The 21,696-nt window shown below is 47.9% G+C and overlaps 8 protein-coding genes across 8 annotated transcripts; 2 read left to right on the top strand and 6 right to left on the bottom strand.

Moving 5' to 3' along the window:
• Nucleotides 1–14: 14 nt before the first annotated feature.
• On the top strand, nt 15–1,812 carry LACBIDRAFT_182268 (uncharacterized protein; the record flags this gene model as incomplete). The annotated part of the gene is made up of 4 exons (XM_001875140.1): nt 15–494; nt 546–869; nt 920–1,404; nt 1,585–1,812. 4 exons carry the CDS (start codon nt 15–17, stop codon nt 1,727–1,729), a joined length of 1,434 nt encoding a protein of 477 aa, XP_001875175.1. The 3' UTR covers nt 1,730–1,812.
• Nucleotides 1,813–2,151: 339 nt separating this feature from the next.
• LACBIDRAFT_154364 (S-adenosylmethionine-dependent methyltransferase, truncated) lies at nt 2,152–2,781 on the bottom strand (the record flags this gene model as incomplete). The annotated part of the gene is made up of 6 exons (XM_001874567.1): nt 2,152–2,219; nt 2,279–2,339; nt 2,388–2,426; nt 2,483–2,615; nt 2,665–2,682; nt 2,741–2,781. Coding segments are annotated over 6 exons (360 nt in total), but the record flags the coding sequence as incomplete, so codon positions are not given.
• A 655-nt stretch (nt 2,782–3,436) lies between these two features.
• On the bottom strand, nt 3,437–4,787 carry LACBIDRAFT_305420 (uncharacterized protein; the record flags this gene model as incomplete). The annotated part of the gene is made up of 6 exons (XM_001874566.1): nt 3,437–3,475; nt 3,528–3,762; nt 3,826–4,004; nt 4,059–4,141; nt 4,190–4,577; nt 4,635–4,787. 6 exons carry the CDS (start codon nt 4,785–4,787, stop codon nt 3,437–3,439), a joined length of 1,077 nt encoding a protein of 358 aa, XP_001874601.1.
• A 480-nt stretch (nt 4,788–5,267) lies between these two features.
• On the bottom strand, nt 5,268–7,432 carry LACBIDRAFT_244106 (uncharacterized protein; the record flags this gene model as incomplete). Its single annotated transcript, XM_001874565.1, has 8 exons — nt 5,268–5,354; nt 5,413–5,549; nt 5,604–6,384; nt 6,448–6,535; nt 6,590–6,766; nt 6,816–6,972; nt 7,027–7,051; nt 7,103–7,432. The coding sequence occupies 8 exons, from the start codon at nt 7,430–7,432 to the stop codon at nt 5,268–5,270; spliced, it is 1,782 nt and encodes a 593-aa protein (XP_001874600.1).
• Nucleotides 7,433–7,562: 130 nt separating this feature from the next.
• LACBIDRAFT_305418 (uncharacterized protein) lies at nt 7,563–11,273 on the top strand (the record flags this gene model as incomplete). The annotated part of the gene is made up of 15 exons (XM_001875139.1): nt 7,563–7,588; nt 7,642–7,747; nt 7,795–9,499; nt 9,563–9,674; nt 9,725–9,843; nt 9,895–9,925; nt 9,977–10,121; nt 10,171–10,197; nt 10,249–10,443; nt 10,499–10,561; nt 10,612–10,727; nt 10,789–10,847; nt 10,907–11,073; nt 11,136–11,155; nt 11,207–11,273. 15 exons carry the CDS (start codon nt 7,563–7,565, stop codon nt 11,271–11,273), a joined length of 2,958 nt encoding a protein of 985 aa, XP_001875174.1.
• Nucleotides 11,274–11,364: 91 nt separating this feature from the next.
• On the bottom strand, nt 11,365–11,934 carry LACBIDRAFT_243953 (uncharacterized protein; the record flags this gene model as incomplete). The annotated part of the gene is made up of 5 exons (XM_001874564.1): nt 11,365–11,537; nt 11,590–11,693; nt 11,745–11,781; nt 11,834–11,866; nt 11,916–11,934. The coding sequence occupies 5 exons, from the start codon at nt 11,932–11,934 to the stop codon at nt 11,365–11,367; spliced, it is 366 nt and encodes a 121-aa protein (XP_001874599.1).
• Nucleotides 11,935–12,041: 107 nt separating this feature from the next.
• LACBIDRAFT_176411 (uncharacterized protein) lies at nt 12,042–17,949 on the bottom strand. Its single transcript, XM_001874563.1, has 15 exons — nt 17,320–17,949; nt 16,602–17,265; nt 16,112–16,548; nt 15,488–16,061; nt 15,268–15,435; nt 14,597–15,207; nt 14,203–14,551; nt 13,913–14,156; nt 13,731–13,858; nt 13,373–13,709; nt 13,179–13,323; nt 12,909–13,130; nt 12,642–12,855; nt 12,428–12,577; nt 12,042–12,375 (listed from the first exon to the last, which is right to left on the bottom strand). Exons 1-15 carry the CDS (start codon nt 17,878–17,880, stop codon nt 12,179–12,181), a joined length of 5,001 nt encoding a protein of 1,666 aa, XP_001874598.1. The 5' UTR covers nt 17,881–17,949; the 3' UTR covers nt 12,042–12,178.
• Nucleotides 17,950–19,068: 1,119 nt separating this feature from the next.
• LACBIDRAFT_305415 (uncharacterized protein) lies at nt 19,069–21,052 on the bottom strand (the record flags this gene model as incomplete). The annotated part of the gene is made up of 12 exons (XM_001874562.1): nt 19,069–19,418; nt 19,464–19,566; nt 19,622–19,715; nt 19,768–19,805; nt 19,855–19,901; nt 19,959–19,977; nt 20,025–20,074; nt 20,125–20,190; nt 20,243–20,519; nt 20,573–20,613; nt 20,669–20,773; nt 20,824–21,052. The coding sequence occupies 12 exons, from the start codon at nt 21,050–21,052 to the stop codon at nt 19,069–19,071; spliced, it is 1,419 nt and encodes a 472-aa protein (XP_001874597.1).
• Between the last annotated feature and the right edge of the window lie 644 nt (nt 21,053–21,696).

Raw genomic sequence — 21,696 nt, 5'->3', positions numbered from 1 at the left:
TTCGCCAGAGGCACATGATATCGGCGGGTCGATTGGCGACTCGATCCTTGTTCAACGCACGCTTGCCAACCTTTGTTACTGCGGCTGCATATTCGTCTGCTTCAACCCCCAACCCCAAGCCACCTCAAAAGACTGACGGACCAGAAGACAAATGGAACTACAACGTTAACCCCTTCGATGGAACCCTCAGCGAGGACCATTTCAATCTCAAACCGGTAGATGCGAATGCTTTGGAAGGCGCGAGTAGCCCTCCAGTCGGTGTGAGGATGCTGGTGCGCGACTTCATCGAAGACTCGCTGTACAATCCGCATTATGGGTACTTTCCTAAACAAGCCACCATTTTCGATACTCAAAAGACGTCATTCGACTTCTCTTCCTTTCGAGATTCGGTCGAATTTCAAGAGGAAGTTGCTCGAAAATACGCTGCTTATGGAGCGGACAAACATGATGGTCCCGGTCGCCAGCTGTGGCATACCCCTACAGAACTTTTCAAGGTATTTCGTCCGCATATTATACCGCTGTGCTGGTTTGACTTTCTGTAATAGCCTTGGTATGGTCGGGCAGCTGCTCAGTGTTTGGTTTCCGAGTACTTGCTGAAGTACTTCCCGTACGAAGATTTCATAATCTACGAAATTGGGGCTGGGAATGGAACCCTAGCAATGGATATCCTGAATTTCCTTCAGGAAAGGTACCCAGACGTGTACGAACGAACTCGCTACAACATCATCGAGATCAGTGGGAGTCTTGTTAAGCTTCAGAGAAAAAAGCTTCAAAGTCTTCACCCGTGTGTCAAAGTGAATCACAAAAGCATCTTTCAATGGAAGACTCGAGAGCCCGCTCCTTGTTTTTTCATCGCTATGGAAGTCATAGTATGTATCCAAACTGTTGGCTGAAAACACGATTCTGAAAGCTATGTCAGGACAATTTCGCACATGATGTGGTACGATATGATCTGCGGACATTGAAGCCATACCAAGGTGTTGTCACCATCAGTAAGGAAGGTGAATTCGACATGCTTTACGAGCCCGTTAGTGATCCTTTGATATCCACGTTCTTGAAAACGCGTTCGCACCTCAAGCACAACCCACCTATCAACCGACTCCTCCGAGCTTCTCCAGCCCTTCGAAGCCTTTACACAAACCTGCCTTTTGCCCCTAACCTTTCCGCAGTCGAGTATGTTCCTACTCGGCTGTTAAATCTTTTGCAGACCCTTCGAAACCATTTCCCCCGACATCGACTGCTTCTCTCCGACTTCTCCGACTTACCTGACACGATCCCGGGAATCAATGCTCCCGTTGTTCAAACACGTTTCCGAAATGTGACCGTACCTTGTTCAACCTTGCTTGTAAAGCAGGGATACTTCGATATATTCTTCCCGACAAATTTTGAACGGTTGGCCGACATGTATGAGTACACACTCTCGCAACCACTGCCAGGCTCAAAATCGTCTGCGGAAGTGACGCTCCCCACCCGTTCGACACCTTTAATGTCTAACACAAGTTCCCTGTCGATTGGGGCGGATTTCTTCTACTCCCACTACCCAAGCAATCGAAGAAGCCCGTTAGACGGAGTTGCATCCGCCAGTGGCCTTCCCGTGGGCGAAAGGAAGTCGAGTGTTTTTGAGCACTCTGAGTTTCTGGAAACGTACGCTGACCTTGGGAAAACTCAAGTGCGCAGCGGAGAAAATCCGATGCTTGATTTTTACAAGAACGTCAAAGTCTTGTTCTAACTCATATGCGGAATTCATGGGGATGTTCTCGTACGCAAAATGTACAGATAGTAATGGAACGCCTCCCCGAGCTCTTTAATCTCCAAAGTCGTTCCCGGCCTCGTAAGGAAGCGGCGTCGAAAGTGGGGCTGCCCAAACGTCAGGTAAATGAAAAGGCCTGATGGTTTGCGCAGCACTCTGGAGCAGAGCGTAAGGACAGAGTGGGCCATTGGTGAATTAACTTACCTCAAGGTCTCATCCACTTCCTTTGTACAATCATCAATGACTTGCGGCGGCGGCTCCTGCGTTTCGTCAGACATCATGTCATTTGACCCCCAATCCGACATACCCAGACATCTTTGCTTGTCATCATGGCATCCATCGTCCCTACGAAGAAAAGCCTTTTTAATCGTACTTCGCTTGGACAACCAAATGCGTAGCAAACCTTTGTCAATGGCAACGTCGAATGAACTATCATCGAACTTCAGCTCGCGGACATCCATTTCATGCCCTAGAAATTATAACCGAACTAAAACACTTATTTGGATCCAATGGAGAGACGCGGCATACACTCCATCTCAGGTCTAACTTCATGCCGTCGTCGCATCTGCTCGATGACCGTCTTGGAATACTAGAAAGGTATAAAAATTGCGAATCCGCTGGGCAGACTGGAACGCACATCCGTATTTACGATATTATGATACCCGTCTTCCCACATCTTGAGATGGAGGCAATGAATTGTCGAGTACCGATTTGAGATGGTACCTCACGCACATCTTCCGATAGCTTTGAGTTACCGCATCCCAGCATCAGGATCTTGGACGACTTGTCCGGTATTAGCTCATGGATAATATCTGCCAGGTCTGAGTAGGATTTGAACCAGTCAAACGAGTCTTCCACAGATTCCCTGATTGGGTGTGAGTTTTTTTTGATATTTCACGTCCTCCAGATCTCACTGAGAGTATCTTTGATCCCTATTAAAATGACTCGGCTTGGAATGTGAGGGAGATGACGGCAGTAAAGTCAATATACCAGTAACTTTTCGTTCCATACTCCTCATTCTTGTCGGGAAGAACATTCATGATGGGGGTGAAAGGGAGAGAGGTTACTGTGGTATTTGAAATTTCGACCAACTGTTCAGCCGATGTGACGCGTGACGGCCTCGAACAAATGGGAGGGGTGTTCGAAATTGGGATGACCGTGTGACATAACAACAAAAGCGTTCAGCCAGCAGCAACTGTTCATTGAGCAATTGACATGGCATGTAGTAGCAACCTTCTTTCCTCCTCCACAACCTCCCAGATTAGTGAATGGTATATAATTTTGGAGTAAATGTACGCCGCGCAGCGGAAAAAATGAATTTTTGGAGAGTGTTTCCTTTTTAGGGTAAAATGTCACCCTATTCGACCTTCAAGCTTCAAGCTTCAAGCTTCAAGTGTCAAGATCTGTTCACAGCTCGATGTGACGAGTGACCGAACAGTCGGTCGAAATACCACAGTAGTGCAGTTACATAAATTATTGTCAAGCTATCCAAAGTTGCCCAAACAAATTCGATTGGTTTTCACTTGGTTTTTACATTAGTTCCGCTGGTAGAAATAATTTTAAGCTACTAAATTGCAATCATACTCAATCATTTTGTATGTAAGTTTTATTGGCAGCAGCTTTCCGGTCATACAACAATATGAAAGTTAACAGGGAAAAAGGACCAAGTCCCAAGTAATCTGAAGGTCACAAGAAGAAAGTGCGCCTTGTTGTCTCCAATTCCGGCTGTAAGACGGAATGAATGGAAGGCAGTCATCAGCAACGATGAAAGACATACCTTCCACGTCCAGATATATTCGTCCTGCTTCGGAGGTACAACCTTCTTCGGAATTTGTTCAGAAGCCGCTTCCTTGGACTGTGTCTCCGTTGGCTCCGAGTCGAAGGCGAGAGGTTGAGGTTGCTCTCCAAAATTCTGCACTGCCGGAATGTTCTTTTTCAACCAACGCAGTTTAAGAGTGAAGCGTGGGCCGATCTCTTGGAGGGCAACCTTTTCCGGAGATCGGAAAGCATAACTGTAATGGGTCATATAATGAGCGTCGTATAGTCGAATATAAAAAAAGGGTGCAAGAGCTTACCGATGCCGCCTAAAAAACAGGAAATCACGTTGGTTGTGGAGAGTCACGATTTGCCGTCCTTGGAACTCAGGTAAAGGAGGAAAAGTGGTTTGGAAGAGACGTCCAACAGCGTGACCAAGCCGCGTAACGAAGCCATTCAAGACGAGTTCGGGGTGGTGTGATGTCGCTCGTGCATGTCCCTGCGTAAAGTTCACGGTCAGATAAACCGAGGAGAGTAGAGGCAGAGAACCCACATATATCTGTTTGGTTAACTCAACCGACGTGAGTTTGAAATACGCTGTAGGACCGTTGGGCAGATGAACAAGGGTAATGGCGTCTGGTGAAAAATATGAGTATGGAGGTCACCGGGAACGGACGAGCGTACTTGGTTTCTTCATGTCCTCGTTGACCACACACAAATGCTTGTAGCCACGGTCTGCAGCCCAACCGGCTATCCTTCCCAGCTCAAAGCCCTTTCCTTTTTTTCGACGAATAAATTCCGCGCCTGGGAAGACTCCTACTAACTCGTCACAAAAGTCGTACGTCGACGTCGAAGCTTTGGGCGACGTTGTGATCAATATCTTGGGTGGAATGCTTGGATCGTCTTCTGAGGTGAAGTACGATGCAAATGGATCTGCTGCAAGATCAGCCGCTACCTCCTCTTGCCCAGAGAATGAACCCCCAGCTGAACTCGAGGGGTCGGCTGTGAGGATGGATGGATCAAATTCGCGAGTATTATCGAGTGTGCGTGGAACATTTTCAGCTAGTCGTTTCTAGCGTCGAGAGGGTAAGTGCGAGGGTTTTAAAAGTGTCCTCAGTTTACCACACACCTTTTTAGCTGCGGGATCATTGGCCTCTTCCTTCGCTTGAGCCAGCCGCTTTTGAAGCTTGTGTTGATTTTTAGCTTTCTTTGATTTACGAGAAATCTCCTCCCGTTTTATCTTGTTTTTAATGCTTGATGGTTCGAAACGGCTAGCGGACATAATGGGCGCAAATGAGATGAAGAAGTATTGGCTGTCGCACGTTGTCAAAAATAACTTGTCCCTTTTACAATGTTACATAAATAATTCATGATCACGTTTACATCGTGCTGCATTTACGCACATACCACGATTTTCTTGTGAGCCAGCCTACTGTCCTCTAAAACTCTTAAAGTTTGAGAATAGAATGTCTGTTACGCCAAATCGATTTGTGTAACTATGTAACTAACTGCAAAAGCAAATGATATGATCAAGCGGCGTGGTACTGGTCCAACGCGCTTTCCAGGAGATACCACATATGCCATCCGCAATTGCCTCACTATAGTGAATCTCCAAAGCTCACAGTTTGGGCTTTGTAGCGCCGACTTCCGCGTGTAACGCGTAGAGATCATCAGCTGCCCGTGAGATTTCCTGCGTAAACTTGGCATTTGGCATTTCCTTGCGGGATGTTACGGTGTATTGCAGACGATCTAGCCATGTTCTTCAACTCAGAAAGTAAGAAAAATTGGGCGTAAAAAAGTCACCATCATAACCAGTCATGTACGCAACTCCAAAGCCATCAGGGACAACCTCCAGAAAAAAAAGGGGTCAGGGTGACGAGTGAAGTGGTAAAAAAAAAACAGCGCACCTCACCCCACCCATACACTGGGAAGTGTTTTGAAAAGATCGCCGAAGTGCTCAGGCACCAGTAGCTCGAGCGAATGTAGACAGGGTCAGTGAAGAGCGCGGGTGTAGCCTCCCCCTCGCGTAGGAGCTTCTTCAACCCTATTGAAATATCAGACCAGCCCCAATCAGCGTCATATTAGCTATGAAGCGTACCGAACAAATGGCGGTCAACACCCTGGCCCTGACCAGCGGTTTTTGCTAGACTCACATGCTTTTTGGTAGCTTGGTCAAAAAGTTTCTTCCGCTGAACCGCATTTACATTCTTATCGTCCATACTTCTAACCCAAGCGTCGGATTCATTCGTCACAACACGAATTGCTTCTGTACGCCCTTTGTAAAACTTCCGAGTCGTTGCAGCTTCGTAAGTCGCGCCAATTCGATTCTCATTTCCAATAAGTCGCTTATATGCTAGCTGGATAATCATTTGTGCCCATGAATCTGGCGAAACACCAAACTCCTTAATCGCAGCCTTCCCGTACGATGTAAGATGGAAATTCAATTCTTGACTCTCTGTTAGGTCCCTTGCGGCAGCGTCAGCAACAGAAATGGCCTTGGAGATGGCTGGAGAAATTTCCCAGTCCAGAGCAGCAGGTGTCAGCGAGACAGCGGCAGTTCCATGTTCAAATGCAGGGTCGTAGAGCATGTCGAGAACATCATCGCACATCCGCGCAGTCGGCGTGCCATCCATAACTGAATGTTCACCCATAAAGCCAGCACATGCATTGTCGAACACAACAAACTGGCAAGGTTTGTCCACCCAGCGGTTGCGAAGGCCGGTAGGTACTCCGTCGATGACGTCGCCATGCCACAAAGCTCGACTGTGATGTACTGGAGTTGTAGGCGCGGAGGAGTCGAGGCTGATGATAAATGCAGAGGACTGTATAGCTTTCAGTATAGATGAGTTGACGGGTGATGATGCGAGTTCGTTATAGTCCTGGCACCCCGTGTTCAGTCCGTCTCTTGAAGCATTCAAGAAATCAGCACCCTGAACTCATACCTTCGCCCAAATATCACGATTAGACGCCGTCAAAACGCCGACGCCGGGGTAATCCTGTAAAGTGTTATCGTAAATGTGTTGTATTTGCCTGTTCGCTTAAGCTGAGCCTGATCAACGACACGAATGAATGAGAGAGGCTCACTGTTCAACTTCCTGTGTGCTTAGAATCCGTTTATTGTGTGTCATTTCAACTTTCCACACCCGGTTCTTCCGCAAAACTATGATGTGCCCAGATTCTCCAAAGTCGCCTGCCTTTGCATAGGAAACACTCCAATCGAGGCCCTCTGGGCCGGGCACCCGGCAACAATCAAACATCCAACTAGTTGGAAATAAATATTGAACATTTCATCCCGACCTGCATAGCTCACCGATATGTGTCCATGCAAATTGGTCCCTCCTTGGTGGCTTCTGGTTTGATGAGGCCTTGCTTCAATCGTTGGCGGAAGATCATTGCGGCGCGTGCAATACCCGCAGCTTTTGCGACAGGAGTTTGTCCGAGATGGGCAGGAGGACGGTCGAAACCATCTGAGAAGACATATGAGCACCGTTAAAATGATGAACGATTGAGCGTGGACACACAATAATAAGAGACGTTAACAACAACCTACGGCCACTAAAGTTGAGAAATTTATAATCGGTAAAGACAAAGACGTACGGAGTCCCGGTAGCCTAAATAACCTCCATCATCCCACCAATTCTCTAGCCAGTGTTGGGTATCCTCCGCCCGCTTCAACAACCGGGAATGGAGTACAGGACCCTCGTTGGCGGCAAATAAGTCTATCATTTTATCTATAGCGTTGTATTCCGCATCCGACCACGCAATAGGTTTCAAGGTATCCTTCAGACGTGAGAGGGTATCATGGAGTGCAGGGACCGGCAACTTCGTCAGGGTCGACTGAGAGGCGAAAGTGAGGGAATTGGGGAGAGGATCTGGGGCAGCAGCTTTCCAGTTCTCTGGTCGGCGAACGAGCTTGCATGTAGACATCGTGCGTCGAAAGAAGGAGCGTTGGCAGCTGCTCACGAGCATCGTTCTCTGCCGGTTGGCAACCGGTAGAAAATGTCATGCTTATATTGGTGTTAAATAAACGTAAATACTTGATGATAACGCTGCGGAGATGTCTACCAGCGGCAGTCTGAATTTGCTAGTGCTCGCTCACCTTTCTTCAAACTACTAACCTAATTTCAGATGCACAGTCGCCCAGATCGGCCCCTCATTGTAAAATGCACTTTCGACAAATGGCACAAGAGAATCACATTCAGTTCCGCACGGAATTGCTCCTATGATTTACTCCGGCACAAGGTAAGCGCACGAACCTATCGCTACTCTCCTCTGACTTGTGAAATAAGGTCGAGCAGTGTTTCTCGTTATATTCCACTTCATACGCTATTGCGTACAAGGACGATGATGGAGAGATAACCAATATCACCACCGAGACTGATCTCACCGAAGCAATTCAATACTTTCAAGCAGGTGATGACGCCCCTTTATCATCTGCAGCATCCATTCTTTCTGGGCGGAGCTTCGGTCCACGGAAGGTCACTCTTCGTGTCAGCATCACAGTCGACTACGACGGACCTAGCCTCTCAGATACATCATCGCTTGTGAGCTTGGACGATTACAGAAATCGTAACGGAAGTCAGCAATCTTTCTCTTTTGGCGCCCCTTCCGTTGACCTTGATGATGACTCCGTCACTGTCAGTTCTAAGGATCAAGGCGCCTCATCGCTTGTCAATTCAAGGGCCTCACATTCTTCTTCTACGTTTAGCGGGCCACGGAAGGGTGTAAATGGTTCATCACATGATACATTTTCGATTGGCATCACCTCTGTGAGCAGGATGGACGATTCTAATATTACAAAAGGTGATGCGACAGCCCACGACCCATTTGCAGATGAGGGTGAATTATCTGCATCAGAGCGCTACCCCGAGGATCCCTCCGCGGTATTCGAACGCCTCAAATTGCAGGAGGCGCTTGGTGATGATTCTTCTAGCATCGATTATGAGTCGCTAGCTGCCAATGACCGAGGAGCTGCATGGTTGCGTGACCAGAACGAGCGTACCATACGTTCAATGCTAGGCGCTTTGCCAGAGCCGTCAATTCCAGATAGCCTGTCGCTTTCTCTTGATTCGCAAGACGAATTGGGCGGGGATCTCGCACTAGAGAGGGATCCGCGTGGCAAATATTACTATACATATACCTCCGGTTCTGCCTCACAGACTCATGGCTCTGGCGATGACGAAGGACATGACCCTGACGAAGACGGGGTAGCAGAAGGAATTCAGGTAGTAAAACCAAGACCAACCTCCATGCATCTGAATTGGCTTGCTGCGCAGCAAGTAGACTCCGTGGAAAATCGAAGGCCACATCCATCAACATCAACACCTTCGTTTTATACACACAACTCTGATCCTCTACCAACTCTCAGTCATCCCCTTGCTAACTCTGGTTTCGACAAGGAGTTTCTGCCCTACCTCTCGATGACTGCGCCACCTCCAGAAATTCTTACTGATTGCTCCCATTGCGGCGTTCATCTTGACGCCATTCGCTACGTTTGCTCTACCTGTGGCGAGAAATCGCCAATGCAAAAGTCTTTTGCTGACCCAGAAGAGACCCTTTATTCGTACCCACCTCGCCAGCCATTATCGAGCGGTGGTTCTAGTTCCTCGCAAACATATGTCGGAAGTTTGGAGTCATTGGCCAACGTCCAACGTTCAAAACCACTCCCTTCTCTGCCTTCAATGTCATCATTTCCTTCTCTCCCGTCTCTTCCATCTCTTTGGGGGTCTAGCAGTACTTTACCACTTCAAACAACGGAAACTCACGCTGGGTACGAATTGTGCTCAGGTTGTATCGAATCCGCTGGAGTTCACCATGCAATAGAGGCTGGACTTGCGACTCCTGGAGTGTCTCCTGGCTATAGTCCAGATTCTGCATTATCCCCAGCAGATGCACAGCGGGCATTGCAATGGAGGCGCGCAGCTCCTAAAAAGGGTCAATTCCGGCACGCATATAAAGAAAAGGTTTGGAGCCAATCAGGTTGGGAAGATGTTGGTACGTAGATGACGTTTTCTACTGGATTGGCGGGTCACAGCTGATGAAACTTGTGAATGATAGTCCTCGACGAGAATAAGGTTTCTAAATGCTCGACGTGTTCTGCAGTAACGCCTCGCAAGAGATACAAGTGTGCTTCCTGTCCGAAACTACACCTATGTCGCGCTTGCTATAGGTATCATTCTTCCTCAGTTTCGCGGGAGTTTTTAAAAACCTCATCTTTAGTCAAGTCCACGAACTACACCCAACCCACGCTTTCCTGATCGTTCCGGATAAACCTATGCGTTCCCATAGCGAACCCGACTACCTTCCCAACATACCCCCTGACCCCAGCGAAGAACTTTGTGAGTTAACTATGCTGGTGCTCGCGGCAACGAATATTCACCATCTGTAAGCTCTTAAACATCCTGGAGTCAAATGTGCACAGTGAGTAAATTTTCAATGCGCATCTATGAGGTTAATTACGTACGACATCAGCTGTCTTCTTGACATCGTTGGTGCACGCTTTCACTGCGCGATATGTGATTCCGTCGATATCTGTTCAAACTGCGAATCAGCTGGGTTACCGGGAAATCTCGATTCGTCAGACGGAGGACACAATTCATCCCATATTCTAATCAAGGTATGATCAGAAATCTTTCATCAACAATCTTTTGAAAAGCTTTCATTAGATACCATATCCTCTGGAAACAACTGAGGTAGGTGACTTTGACACTATCAAGAGCTATGGTCAATCTCTTTTTTATTAGCTTCAAAGGGCAAGCAGCCGCGCAATTCATTTGTGGACGGGAAGAGACGCAGCAAACGTTGGCTTCGCAGTTCCACGATCCAAAGCGAAGTCGGAAGTGTCATCTTATGCTCGTACCGTTGTTGGATCGGGATCAAGGGATCATACCTCGCAATCGTCTGACGAGCATCGAGTAAATTGCAACGCTTGTCGTCAGGTAAGTCTTTTGGCCATATATCCATTCCCCCAGGGCTTAAGGAACTTTTATTTAGCCTATCATTGGCACGAGGTATCAATGCGCCCATTGTCCATCTACAACAGCATCATATAGCCTGGTAACAAGGTCGTTTGAATTTCGCTGCCCTTGCCTAATCCTTTTGAACAGTGCGAGGGATGCGAAGCTCAGTCATACTTGGTGCATGATCCAATGCATATTTTTTTCAAGCTTCCAAGACCAGTTCAAAGGCCCATTCAAGCCCCATACGCCCTGCTCCCGCCACTGTCAGTAACACATTACGTCGATCAATGGAGTCTTTCTCATTTTTTTTCTTCAACTTTTAAGGTACCAACTACCCGCAGGCACTCGTAATAGTAATTCGCCGGAGTCTGATGGTCCGGGAGGTCCGTTCTTACACTTAAATTCCACAGAACCTTATTAATTGACATCGTGAACTGCTCAGCTTATTTGAAGTCTCTTGTGCATCCGGCAGCCCTATGTGATCGATGCCTGGATTGCATTCACGGCGAATGGTTTCGCTGTGCGTATTGTGGCATCGACCTCTGCGACACTTGCGAGGCTGTGGATACACACGATGACACCCACGTTTTCATTGTTTTCAAATCTACGGTTTGTCCGATGAAATTCCTCTTTTAAACCATTACTGACTGCCACCTTTCATCGCCGATTAGATTGACATGCAGCTGTTCAAGTATGTAACCCTCTGTGCATGTATCTGGTACTTCTAATAACCAACCAACAGAAGCTTTGCGAATTTGGACAGCCCGAACGGCAGTCCACCTGCTATTCCCTACCCCGTTTACCGCTGACCACGGCCCAGCACATGCTTGTACAATGACCGACATGTATCTGTCTATATTACACGTATTGCCATATTTGTAGACTAGCCTTTCTTGAAACCTAAAATACTGAGTGAGCATGACACAGGCAAGGTACTGTTGGCAACTTGCCTAGACGACGTCGTTCATAGAACAAGTCCGTCCTGCTTGCACCCAGATTCACAATTTTCGGGCAGCCATCACGATCCTTCTCGAGTCGCGTGCACTCCGCACAATAATACGCGTCAGAGATACCTAGATTTATCAATGAGGACACGCCAAATCGCCAGACGGTAGCACGGCGTACCAGGTGAGCCGCAAATTATGCATCGTCCCCCATATGTACCAAAGTTACACTCGTCGCATATCCGAACAAGAGTTTCTGGTCGGACGTACGAATCACAAACAGGACTACATGACGTGTCAAAGTTATCTTGCTGTTCGATTTCATGATAAACGTACCATTTCCCGTCGCATTTCTCGCATAAGCGACCAATTGCTGTTTGAACCAGATGAGAATGTTGCTATTGATTGAGGAGCGTTCCACATACCGATGCCAGGCTGACGTCGGCACATTATAAGATCTTCAAAACATTAGAACACGTTTCACACGAATGGCTACTGTTCGCATACCTGGATGATGTTTCGACATACTTAGTAGAGGAGAGAAATAGTCACGGCAGTTGTAGAGAAATAAGCGAGAGCAGTGTTGGACCCTTACATAATCGACCTCTTAATCTTAGTCATCCCTCACGCCATCTTGATGAAATTCAATTTCGCAGAGTACTAGTTACTTGGGCTCTAAAGTTATTATTGAAAGCACAGTCAAGAAGAGTGATGCGTAGGAGTGTGTAGGACGTTGGAGTGCGTTTAGAGATGTAACATGTCGAAAATAATCAGGACAAATGGAAACTGCCCACACCTTCCTGGATAGCAATGCGCAACTTTTCGCGCATGACTGCCTTCGTGCTATACTCTGGCAACTTGAGATAATTGACACATGTCATCACACTTGGAAGATAATCATCCGCCGTCAGGGGTGCTTCGTGAGGTTTTCGAACAACAGTCAAAGCAGGATTTAACCCTCGGAAGCCTACATTTAATAGGTGAAAGATTATTCGATACGATCCAAACAATGAACTTACCGCCAATAGGGAGCTTAGGACTTCCAGTGATGAACTGAAGGTATGCGCGACGGGTTGGTCGATCATACTGGGCCATAATCTCCAGGAGGTCTCGAATCGCACGACTCTCAACGTTAAAGCCATGGTCTGCCTTCAAAGCTTCCGAAAGCGCTGGAGAGAAAACAAGTAAGATGATTATGACGGGAGAGGCGCAAAAGATGTGCAAAATACTGACTTTCGATGCTCCAATCTTCATCAGCATTGCCAAAGAGCATTACTAGCTCATCAGCCGTGAATGCGCGCAAATCGGACATGGGGAACACTTTTGAGAAACCATCTCGGAATGCCTTCGCTTGTATCTGAATTCCTTTGCCAAGAATAGCGTCCAAAACTTCATGAACGTATTCATCGACGTTTGCGGAAGTCACAGGTATATTTCGGCCATTTTCCTGTTGAACAGAAGTTGAGCGCACATGAAGCATATTTCAAGTTTGTATCTTACCCGTAGCTCAACGTCATAACCGGGAATGGTGAAATCAAGCTCGAGGTCTTCAATGGTTACTTTTTCTATTCTGGCAACCTTGAGTGACAGCTTAACGGAGTTTTTAGTGAATATATTGTTTGAGGTTAGACGAAAACTTACTGGGTCAGTGGCGATGTTGCTGCTATCCTGTGCGATACTCTGCAGTTTGGCGAGAGAGTTGGCAAGGTCCATATCCACAAGCTTATGACAGTAAGCTTCATCACTTTTTTTGTATATGATACAACTCACTTTGAGAGAAGCCAGTGTGAGGGGAACTTCTTCCCCGAGGACGAGCTTCAGGAAGACCTTGCTGAACGATAAGTCAATGATACGCGAATCAAGCATCGCCTTTGCAACAAATTGTCCAACGACTCGTAAGATATGAGACCGTTTCCTAAGAAAGCATTGAGCTCATGAAGGAGCGAAATAAGGGAGACACCTACTGTCCCCCATCGTTTGCAATATCTTCTCGGCTTATAGGGGCTGGGTAGAGGCCAGTTGGGTGGTCGACATAGACGCCAGAGCCTGCTGCGTCCGAATCCCTCCAGATCTTGAGGTCTTTACGAGCAAACTCTTTGGAGACCAAAGAATAGAATTCGAGCGTTGGACCAAGGCCTGTCCCAACCTCCTCAAAATATTCAACCTCCAAGACTGAAGATGAGGACCCATACAGCTCGAACACTTTGACTGCCGATTCCAAAATGTGCTTGCGGGAGATTCGGACCTTTTGTCTTTGCAATCTTCCAAGGAAACCAATCCCATCGTCCCTCCGAGAGCTGTCTTGCCCGCGAGTTTGTTGACTTTGCCATTTGAGAATCAGACGTGCGTATCCGAAGGAAGTTGACTGTATGAAGTTATAACGCGTAGCAAAAGGGAATAGGAAAGGGAAATGCTGTGGCAGGTCCAAAGCCCAATCCGGTAGACATGAGCTGCGTAGGAAGGTATCAGCAAAGAAAAGGGTGAGGACCATGACCCAAACATACCTAGCAACTATCATAGGCTCCTCCAATTGACGAGAGAGTTTAGCAGTCAGCTTATTGTTGATAAAGGCCGAATCAGGAAGGTTCCGCTTTTCTCCAACAAAAACAGATCGTTCAGCCTCCAAAGTGTTTAGTTGATTCAAGACACGCAGGAGTCGCAAGATCTTTGCGTGCGGCGCGTCATCGGGCAAAGACGAAAGAGAAGGACTGGGCGATCTGTTCTTGGTTCCGATGTCGTCCCCGCGGCCTGAGGAGATTAGCTTGTATGTTACACATAAAGAGTGATGACCTACTTTCAGAACTTGGGAGTGGCCCAGCGACTTTCTTAAATTTAATCGTGTATACACCTTGCCAGATCATGTTGAGTGGCAGTGCACCAGTCTTCTTTCGCATTTCATGTTGATGGATAGCACCGTAGACGGTTAGGTCCAGTGGAAGAACCTGGTCATCCATTGAGAACTCGAGGTGCCAATCAGTGGGTTTAGCTTTCAAAGCAGCAGCGTAAGATGCTTTATTAGATAAGGAGGCACGAAGCGAGGGCGGGGTTGGACCATCTTGAACAGAGGCACTCGGTGTGGCGACACGTGTTCCATCTGGTGTTTGAGCTTCGATCTTTGAACCATCTGTGGCACAGATATGAGTCTTCAAAAAAAGATAGAATGATATGAATTTGCGACCTTCTATGACCGACAATGATATTGTCTTATCTGCAACTGAGATATCAGGATCGACCTCTTCATCGTAGACCTCAGCATCGATATCCTCATCGTCCGAAAAGTCAGCTTGTAGCTCGGAGTCAACCACAGTTTCACTTGGCGCTGGCTCCACAACAGTTGTCTCTCCCTGAAGCGATGGTCCAGCAGAGGCTGATGCATCTGCAACGATTTGATCTGTAGCAGAGACACTTTCGCTAGCAGCAGAAGGGTTGGCTTTAGCACTCAGACGTTGACTACGACGGCGGGTAACAATGGCTGGTGCAACAGGAGGAGGAGGATTGGTCTCGAGCGCCCCTGAAACAGTCTTTGACGCTTGAGATGATTCCTCGTTTAATGCTCGCGATGTCGATCCAGTGAAATTAGAGGCGGCGAGAGCTGCGAACATTCCCGATAACCGAGAGCCAGGGCCCAGTAAGCCAGCTACACGAGGACGCAAGTAGTCATGGAGCGCCTGGAAGGTAGCTATTGCATGGATGGAAACAACGATGTTGTGGAGATTTCGAGGAACATCTGATTCATCACCCGTAATGAGGCGAAGGCGGAGTTGGCGAGCGAGCAAGGAAGGGGAGCTTCGTTTGGAATCTACCAAGTTGTGTCAGCTCTCAACAAAAAAAAGACAACTTAGTCTTCAGAAGATCATACCATCACTGTTTTGTGTGACTGTAATAACATCGAATGACTCCATTCTCGTGAGGCTTTCCTGCAATTTTTTGACAAGAATTGCAAACGGAGATTGACTATTACCCATTGATTTCACTTTTCTGCCTGCAAATGCATCCAAGAACATTTCCTTGCGTCTTTTGCTATTCACTGAGAGGCCAGTTATAAAATGAGGAAATCTTGAATCAAACGAAACAAATACCTGCACGGTGTTCATCAACAGCGAATTGAAGCAGTCCGTCGACAACTCCACTCTGCAGCAGTTCAAAGCTTGATACCGAAGTATGAGGTGATGAGAAGAGCTCAGCGAGCTCCCAAAGCCCTTCGGAAAGTTCTTTCTCCGTGGCGTTCTGATCTGAAATCCGATCGACGAGGCGGCGAAGGCTTTCGAAAGCGCTGTCTTCATTTTTGTCTTCATCGCCATTCAAATACTTGAACTGTATGACACGGGCTCTTAAGGTAATCGCATCCTCCGGATCCAGCGACAAAGAAGATAGTTTTTTGAAACCCGGTATTGAGGAAGTGGAAATTGGCTGCACAACAGGTTCCGGGGACTCATTGGATTCCTTGTCCTTGTCTTTTGACTTCGTGGAAGTCACCGTTCGCTCGGACATTGTCTCTATTTCGTGGAAGACTCCTTCGCGGCGGAAAGTTGGCTTGTACAACGAGGGTAACTTTGCGAGTAGCAAGTCCACTAACTGAAGGGCGCCGATAACAAGAGATGGGTGATCTTTAGATGATAAGATCGATGAAGCGAAGCTCGCAACGGGTACGAACTAAACAAGGGGTCAGTTCACGAAATGAAAAGAGTAAAAAGGGTCCCCACCATTAAGACGCTCTTGAGCCCATCAGCGTCCATAAAGCTAACAGCCTTCAATAAGCCAGTGAGTGTTTTAATTCTGACCGGGGTGATCACGCTGGCGGCGTAGACATCTATCAAAATCGGCACCAAAAGCTGCATGAATCGGCTAACGGCGTGTGTCGATCGTAATATCTCTGTACGATCAGGAGCGACGTCCTTAATACCGGAAATAACCGCAGCATCTTCAGACTCTGGTCCTGCTACCTCCGATGCTGGGCCGGGAGCAGGAGATGCTTCGTTCTCAGCAAGGGGCGCGGACACTGTGTCAAGTGACGGCATGATCGTTGGACTGGGTGTCGGTTGTGGAACTTGGCGAGCTGCAGCTCTTTCTGCTTTAGCCTTTGCTTTCACCATACGAGCGAGGGATTTTTCTGTGTATGCTTTGTGATCGAAAACGCCGTCTGGATATAGGCCTCAATGAAAAAGCGATGTGACATGAAACGAAATACTTCACCTTTAGGTAGCGGCGGTAATAACTCCGAGATCAGACTTAAGGCCTCTTCGACTTGATCCTTTGGTCGATGCGCTAGATTATCCATAATGGTCATGTCAGCAAGACCACCACCTAATCCCTGTCCTCCTGCGGCACCTCCCTGTCCCTCTGCTGCTTCTGAAGCGGATGGCAGTACCCCGGTCAGAATTTGGTAAAGAGTGTCGACTATATCAGCCTCCAGGAGGGCAACCGTAATTTTGGGACTAGCTCTCGCCGAAGTGGCCAGCGCACGCAACAATAGAGTGTATGTGTTGGACGCTATCAATGGAGAGCCACCTGCCGGTAACAGAAGCTGATTGACAGCTCTGATTAGGGCAGTGTCTACCAGAGCTTCAAGATTTTCAACGGAAGCACGGTGGTAGGAGTCAACCACCCGTATAACGCAAAGACATGCAAATTCAACCAGTCGTTGGTCTGAATAGGATAGACAATTCCTGATGATTGGCCACACTCCATGAATCATTGGGAAGTGCTCTGGAGAAACGTTTCGGCAGCAGTTTGACGCTGCTTGGAGTGCGGTTCGTTGAACTGCAATAGAAAAGAAATCTAGGTAGTTTAGTAACGCGGCGAGACCCCCCTCCCTGACAATCGAGCTGGGGAATTCTTCAGAAATCTTTTCCATAGTCTAGGATCCTCAATTAGAAAAAAAAAAGAAGTTATGTAAATGTTGGAAACTTACACTCAGCGTTTGCTCAGCTAGGTCAATGTACGATATCTCAATAAGCTTGCTGCAGAGTACAGGAATGGCTCCATGATACACGACGGTGTGGGCAACACCAGGAAGCGCCTCCATTAAGTTTGCCAAGCATCGGCAAGCAAGGACCTGCGCTTCCAGATTATCATCGCCCTGGAAGCTGCCACCTGTGCTCATGGCAAGAGCCGCAGCGAGGGCAGCATCCTCGTCTTGTTCAGCATTTTCCTCGTCTCCTTCGTCATCTTCATCTTCATCAGCCCCACGACCACCCAGGATCTTGACAAGCTCCCTGACGAACTGCTCAACCTGAAAGGAGCCCGCCAAAGTATCTTCAGTGCTGATGCTAAGCAGTTCGCTAAGCTCCTGCAAGGTAACGAGACGGGTGGTTGGATCCGCAGTGGATTTGATGTTCGTCAACATAGTCTTGAGACGCGATGATAGCGACATCATGTAAGAGCCGAACTGACGATAATCACCGAAGATCGCCATAGCGGCAGTTTCGTCCAGACCGCCAGGGATTGGCGGGCCGTCGCTAGATGGAACCATGCCTTCGTCGTCACCAGGGACATCATCGCCATCACCTCCTTCATCGTCATCATCGTCCTCCCCATCATCATCCAAACCACTAATGCCATGTATCTCAGGCTCAACCTCTCCCCCTTCTTTAGTCCCCTCGACCTCTGCTATGGGTCCTGCGTGATCTTCTGCACCAAAGTCTTCTTGCTTGTGAAGCTCGGTTTCAGCAGTGTCAATCATATCAATATCTTCATCTTCGAGTCTCGAGGGCCCAGCTATGGCCATCTTAGACTTGAACGCTGCTTTGCCCTTACTCGTGGATTGTCTGTAGCAGTTCTTGTCAGATCAGGAACGTCGCGAGCTAAGGTGAGAACTATACCTAGTTTTCTTAGGCATTTCTAAAACTTGGGGGGACGAGGTGTTGGATCGGAGAGAATATGCGGTTGTCCTGGATCGTTTAGAAGAGGGGCCGGCGTTATCTTCGTCGTCTAAATCAGGCGCGGCTCGTTTTTTCCCCTTGTGGTCCCTTACTGGTTCGTTGATTGACAAAGGTGCTGTAGTGGCGGACGTATTACGACGAATTCTGAAGGGTAGTAGAGTGAGCAAAGCACAGTGATCCGATTGTAAGAGGAATTTCGACGTACCGTTTGACGGAACGTGAGGGGAGTTCTTCAGAGATTTCTTTACCCTTTCCTTTTCCAATTGCAGCTTCCCGACTACGTTTCTGCTTTGCCGAGCCGGTGGTGGCACGACTACGAGTTGCGGCTGTGGTGGCGGTGGTTTCCGTTGATGGTGCGGAGGAAGATGCTGATGGTTGTTGGTCGATATCGTTCACCTCGCGTTCCTTTCCCTTTCCCTTGGACTTTGATTTCTGTTTGGCTGCTTTTACTCTTGCACTCGAGCGTAAAGCCTTCGATTCTGTGGGTAACGAATCCTGGGGAGCGGTGGATGCACTGGAGCTGCTTGTGGCTTCTTGTTGATGGATTGGTTGTATATCCATTTAGTACATGCACGCAGCCATCGATCCTGGCGTCTGAGCAGTTACCTGGAATGACTACAGCAAGCGTAGAAGGTTGTGGAAGTCCGGAAGAAAGGTCTGACCTTGTCAAACGCCCTAATGCAATCCTGTCTTATATAAGCATGGGTGGCGTGCCCTCTCGGACTCGGACTCAGCCAGAACGGTTCGGCTGCTCGGAGCAACTATGTAACACAGCTAATTTAGACCACAGCTGACTCCTTCAATACTCCTTCAACACTCTCCACAAACACCTCGACAATCTTGTCTATCTCTTCTTTCGTCACGTTGTAAGCAGGCGCTAAAATGATTACGTCGCCTCGCGTCCCTTCCAAGTTGGCAACGCCCGTCATGCCCATGACGATGAGGCCGTTCTCCAAAGCACGAGCTTGAATGGCCATAGCGAGTGGTTCTCCTCTAAGATTGAAAGAGGCTGCAGCCAAACCCGTAAGATCAAACTCAATTCCCCAGAACCCACCGCTCCCGCGAATGTCAAAGACGAACGGGGCGGCTAACGCATTAGGCCCAGTTAGGCGCTCTTGCAATAAATGCTCTGAAACGACGCGTTAGAAAAACACAAGATGACGAGTCTTACTGCCTATACTTAGATAAGCTCCCTGAATTCGGATATTTTCTAGCAGGTTCTCAGATTCAATGACTTCTTGGACAGCGAGAGCGGCTGCGCATGCTAAGGGATGGGCCTGTATGAATCATTGAATCACTGCGCTGTCTACTCAAGGGTCGTTTTCGTTATACCTGGTATGTGTGTCCGTGTTTCCATAGTCCAGAGTTGTCGCGGATCCCGTCAGCGATCTTTTGTGATATGAGAATTGCACCGATGGTGGCATACCTTGCTAGGCTGTCAATAATCTGTCCCCAGAGTTAAAAAAGCTAAATCTTACCCTCCTCCCAATCCCTTTGCCACAGCTTGGATATCAGGCTATACAAGTTTCAAAATTTAAGTGGAATGGGCAGTTGATGAGGCTCACGGCGATCCCATCACCAAATGATTCCCAAGCATGCAGTGTCCCCATACCTAACGCGTCATGGTGGATTAAATGATAGTTCGGACACAAAGTCAAGAATCACGAACGGCCCATTCCACTCATAACCTGGTGGACTATTCAAGCAGCAAGAATTACATACTAACGTCACATACCTCATCAAGGATGAACAATGCTCCGTATTTGTCGCAGACAGACTTCATAGCTAGTGAGATGGTTCAGCTCAGGCGTTAATTGACCAATCGAGCCCCTTGCCTTTGAAGTAACCTTTTGGAGCAGCGACGACGCCGGTCGAAGCTCCGACAACAGTTTCTGCAACAACTGTGTCCTCTGATGAAGTCTGACGAATGATAAGGCCAGAATGCATGCTCACACCCAATGACTGTTTCAGGACCAAGGGCAACAAATTTATCGTCCAACTCTTTTTTCAACCGTTCAACATATTGTTCTTCTGTTTCATTCTGGTTTCGATGGCGCTTGTAAAAGGCGGGAGAAACATGATGGAAATTGTCGTGATCTAAAATAGCTTCATAAGGCGCGCGCCTTGTGGGGTGGAAGGCGCAAGACAATGTTCCGAGGGTATTCCCGTGGAACGACATTTGCCGTGCAATGAAGTTCTTGCGTTTGAGTTGACCTGTCTCCACCACATACTGCACAAGGTAAATTCAATAAGAGACGTTTATTTATTTTATGGAAAACATGCCTGCCGGGCGAGCTTGAGGACACTCTCCATGGCCTCAGAGCCTGTGTTATATTTTACATGGCGTTCGCTCGGCAACAGCTGAGGTGTCGTTCTTACCTCCAGAAGCAAAACCACAGAGTGCGAAGGCACCCTTGCTGCTGTCGACCAATTTTTTCGCAAGTGCCTCGGCCGGTTGGTTCGACAGTTGCATGTTGTAAACATCTATGGCCGGTTGAGTAAAAGGAAGTGTCCTCGGAATAAGGACGGCTGACATGAAACCTTATCGACCTGATCTTTGAGAGCTTGAACTACCCTTGGATGACCATTTCCGATGCATGCGACAGCTGCTCCACCCACAGCATCAATGAGGCGCTGACCATTTTCCAGGTCCACGTAAATGCCTTGCGCTGCGACAGCTACTGGGGGCCGCCAGGGTGTTCTGTGCAGAATATAGGTGGGTTTGGGAGCCTGTGAGACGCTTTTCTCAACAGCAGAAGTCATGATGGTGAGGCGATGGTCGCGACGGCAGTGAGGCAACTCCGAGTTACCCAACCTGAGAAGAGATGGCGACACATTTATGCTAGAATGGTGGAATATGGTTCGATATGAAAAACCCCTTAGTAACGTCCTGTTCAAACGCTTCAAGTAATAAGGAGGTCAGATGTTGAACGACAAGTGTAACTGGATGGCACCTACTGTTGAGAGTAAGGGCAGTGTGCCTAACAGGCCCGTCATTGTTCGTGGTCAGAATGTATGGTCTCGTGACGTTCGATACGGCGTGGCAATGAACTTCAGATAAGCTTCTTCACTACGGACCGACAGTTTCACTTGATTCAGACCATGCCAGCGACAAAGCAGAAGAAAAAGGTCATTCAAGCACCGCCATCAAGCATCACGTTGCTCGACTTTTTCAGTTCCAAAATCGTTGGAGAAGTAACACCAGATAAACGAATTCAGAAACAGAAGCTTATTTCCCAAGAGGTTATTGTCATTGACGACTCAGATGACGAGGAGCCTGGAGTCTTGGACGCGACTCGCGCCTTAAAACGGAGGAAATTGAATGCAGGAGAATTACCTGCTAGCTCTATCCAACAGGCATCCGTTGCTATCAGGAGCGAAGCAAGTTTCAGCACCAAGGGCCGCCT

The sequence above is a fragment of the Laccaria bicolor genome, genomic scaffold (assembly GCF_000143565.1).
Source record: "Laccaria bicolor S238N-H82 LACBIscaffold_2 genomic scaffold, whole genome shotgun sequence".
Lineage (NCBI taxonomy): Eukaryota > Fungi > Basidiomycota > Agaricomycetes > Agaricales > Hydnangiaceae > Laccaria > Laccaria bicolor.
This window is presented reverse-complemented; position numbering and strand designations above follow the sequence as displayed.